The sequence below is a fragment of the Hippocampus comes genome, unplaced genomic scaffold (assembly GCF_001891065.2).
Source record: "Hippocampus comes isolate QL1 unplaced genomic scaffold, H_comes_QL1_v1.1 scaffold34, whole genome shotgun sequence".
Lineage (NCBI taxonomy): Eukaryota > Metazoa > Chordata > Actinopteri > Syngnathiformes > Syngnathidae > Hippocampus > Hippocampus comes.
The window spans coordinates 333,147-335,478 of NW_017805008.1; the positions used below are offsets into that span (position 1 = coordinate 333,147).

The 2,332-nt window shown below is 42.6% G+C and overlaps 1 protein-coding gene across 3 annotated transcripts in view; it reads left to right on the top strand.

The window, feature by feature from the left end:
- Positions 1-1,965, top strand: part of LOC109510101 (poly [ADP-ribose] polymerase 4-like) — a 22,854-nt gene extending 20,889 nt beyond the window's left edge. For 2 of the 3 annotated variants that reach the window (XM_019860192.1, XM_019860183.1), the window contains exon 9: positions 1,797-1,964. In XM_019860192.1, coding sequence (XP_019715751.1) covers positions 1,797-1,949 — 153 coding nt within the window. In that variant the 3' untranslated portion in view covers positions 1,950-1,964. Of the gene's footprint in view, positions 1-1,796 lie in introns of all 3 variants that reach the window. The other variant, XM_019860201.1, reaches the window with a different exon arrangement.
- The last annotated feature ends 367 nt before the right edge of the window (positions 1,966-2,332 follow it).

Sequence of the window (2,332 nt, forward strand, 5' to 3'; positions counted from 1 at the left end):
TGGACCCTGTCCCACCCGTCCGTCTTCAGGCAGTAGGTGGCGGACACCCTGAACCGGTTGCCAGCCAATCGCAGGGCACATAGAGACGAACAAGCATCCACGCTCACACCTACACCTAGGGACAATTAAGAGCAGGGGTGCCCAAACGTTTTGGACCGAATATCGACTTTTCGATCAACCAACCTCCCGCGATCGACTCGTTACCGTGCACGCACATACATACGCACGTCATGATGAGCAACAGCCTGACACGGAAGCATGCGATGCACTTTTGCAGCCTGTTAACGATCGTAGCTCACACGTGCCATTTTAAAGTGCTTCCCTCGGCCTAGATTCCTATTCTTTGCCCGTGCCCTCGGTGAATTGTACACAAAACACACTCTAAATGAGAATAATGATAATGATAAAGTATATAGCGCAACAGCTCTGATCACAAGCTGCAATTGCAGACTGCTTAGCACTAACAACGTCCGGTGACGCAGGTTAAAGATTTACCTGCTTTATTTTATTTTTTTAATACTTTTTGTGAAAATGACACTGATAGAATGATTAGTGTACATTAACACCAAAAATATATTACTAACATGCACAAAGACACACAAATGGTTGTTTGTTGTTTTTATCCTCTACACCCCTCGCAATCAACTTGGGACGAGTCCGTGATCTACCGGTCGATCGTGATCAACGTAATGGGCACCCCTGATTTAGAGTGTTCAATCAGCCTACCATGCATGTTTTTGGAATGTGGGAGGAAACCGGAGTACCCGGAGAAAACCCACGCAGGCCTGGGGAGAACATGCAAACTCCACACAGGGAGGCCGGAGCTAGAATTGAACCCGGTACCTCTGCACTGTGAGGTCAACGCACTAACCACTGGTCCACTGGGCCGCCAGTCTTAAATCACATCGCCAAATGTTTTATTTTATATATTTTTTTCCCCCAGTTTTTCCCAAAACCTGGAGGATATTTAATAGTTTGACAGCTGCTCAACTGAATTGTTTTTGGTGGCAGTTAATGTTATGAAGCAGTTTTTCTTGGGTCAACGTTCACCAGTAGTAAGATCAAATACACACCACATTTAGTCGCACAACAAATTCAAGGTCTTGTTAATTTAAAGGATTTCCAGATTCACAATGTTGTCATCATGCCTTCAGATGTTGATGCAATTGACCAATAACCGGTTTATACTGGGAAAAGTGTACTGCTTGTTAAATCACAAATCAATATAAAGCCATTGAGCCAAAATGAACAATTAAGGTTTGAATGCATTGATAGACAGTTATAAGTGACTTCCGACAATTTTATACAGTATATTGGTTGTCTTACAATTAGCTATGTGTAAGGGATTTTTAAATATGATATACTTCAATCATTATCTATCATAGCCATCCATCCATCCATCCATTTTCTGATTCGCTTATTCTCACAAGGGTCGCGGGCCGTGCTGGAACATATCCCAGCCGTCTTTGGGCAGTCGGCGGGGTACACACTGAACTGCCAGCCAATGTATCATAGCAATTCAGGGAAAATGAACTCAAGTCATCTTTCATAATGATAACGTTATTATAAATTATCAAGGAAAACGTTCCTATCACAGATTTTAGTGGAAGGATGAGTAAGCTTCACAGGAATAAATGGTCATTGCACACTTGAGTAGCATTCACACATCAATGGGCTGATGCCACTTAAGGTGCAGAGGACACAGTTTCAAATGTCACGAGGTTACTCAACAACCTGGCAAATCGTGTCTGTCACTATTATGCTGCTGATTGACGTGTGGCTTTTTCAACTGGCAGCTGCTGCTGGAGGAGAAGCTGAACACCGGAGTCTTGTCACGAGACGTGGCCGTCTTTGTGGAGCTGCTGTGGACTGAGGCCCTGGGTTGCCTAGGCAACATCCTCAAAGTTCCTGTTAGCAAACTCAGCCTCAATGACGTAAGACTTTCCTGATTGTACCACGATCAGTGCGTTGTTTTTTGCAAACCCAGAAAAGATGGTGAATATTGATTTATCTTCACTAATATCTTCAATAAACCCAATATACAGTTCTGACTTGTCAGAAAAGGTCCACCAGTGGTTTCACAAAATATAGTGATATTTGGCTTTCAGGTGAAATATATGGAAAATATAAAAAGTTCATGCGACAGTGATATCATGAAAATAGGTAATTTAAGTCGAAGGATGCTCCGGTGGTTTTGTCATCTCAAACAATTCATTGAAACAAAAGTTAACAGCAACGGTGGGTACACCACAACAAAAAATTTCAATGCCTTAATAACTCATCATGTGCCTTTGAGCATCAATTACAGCTGGACAACGACTCATGCTGTTCA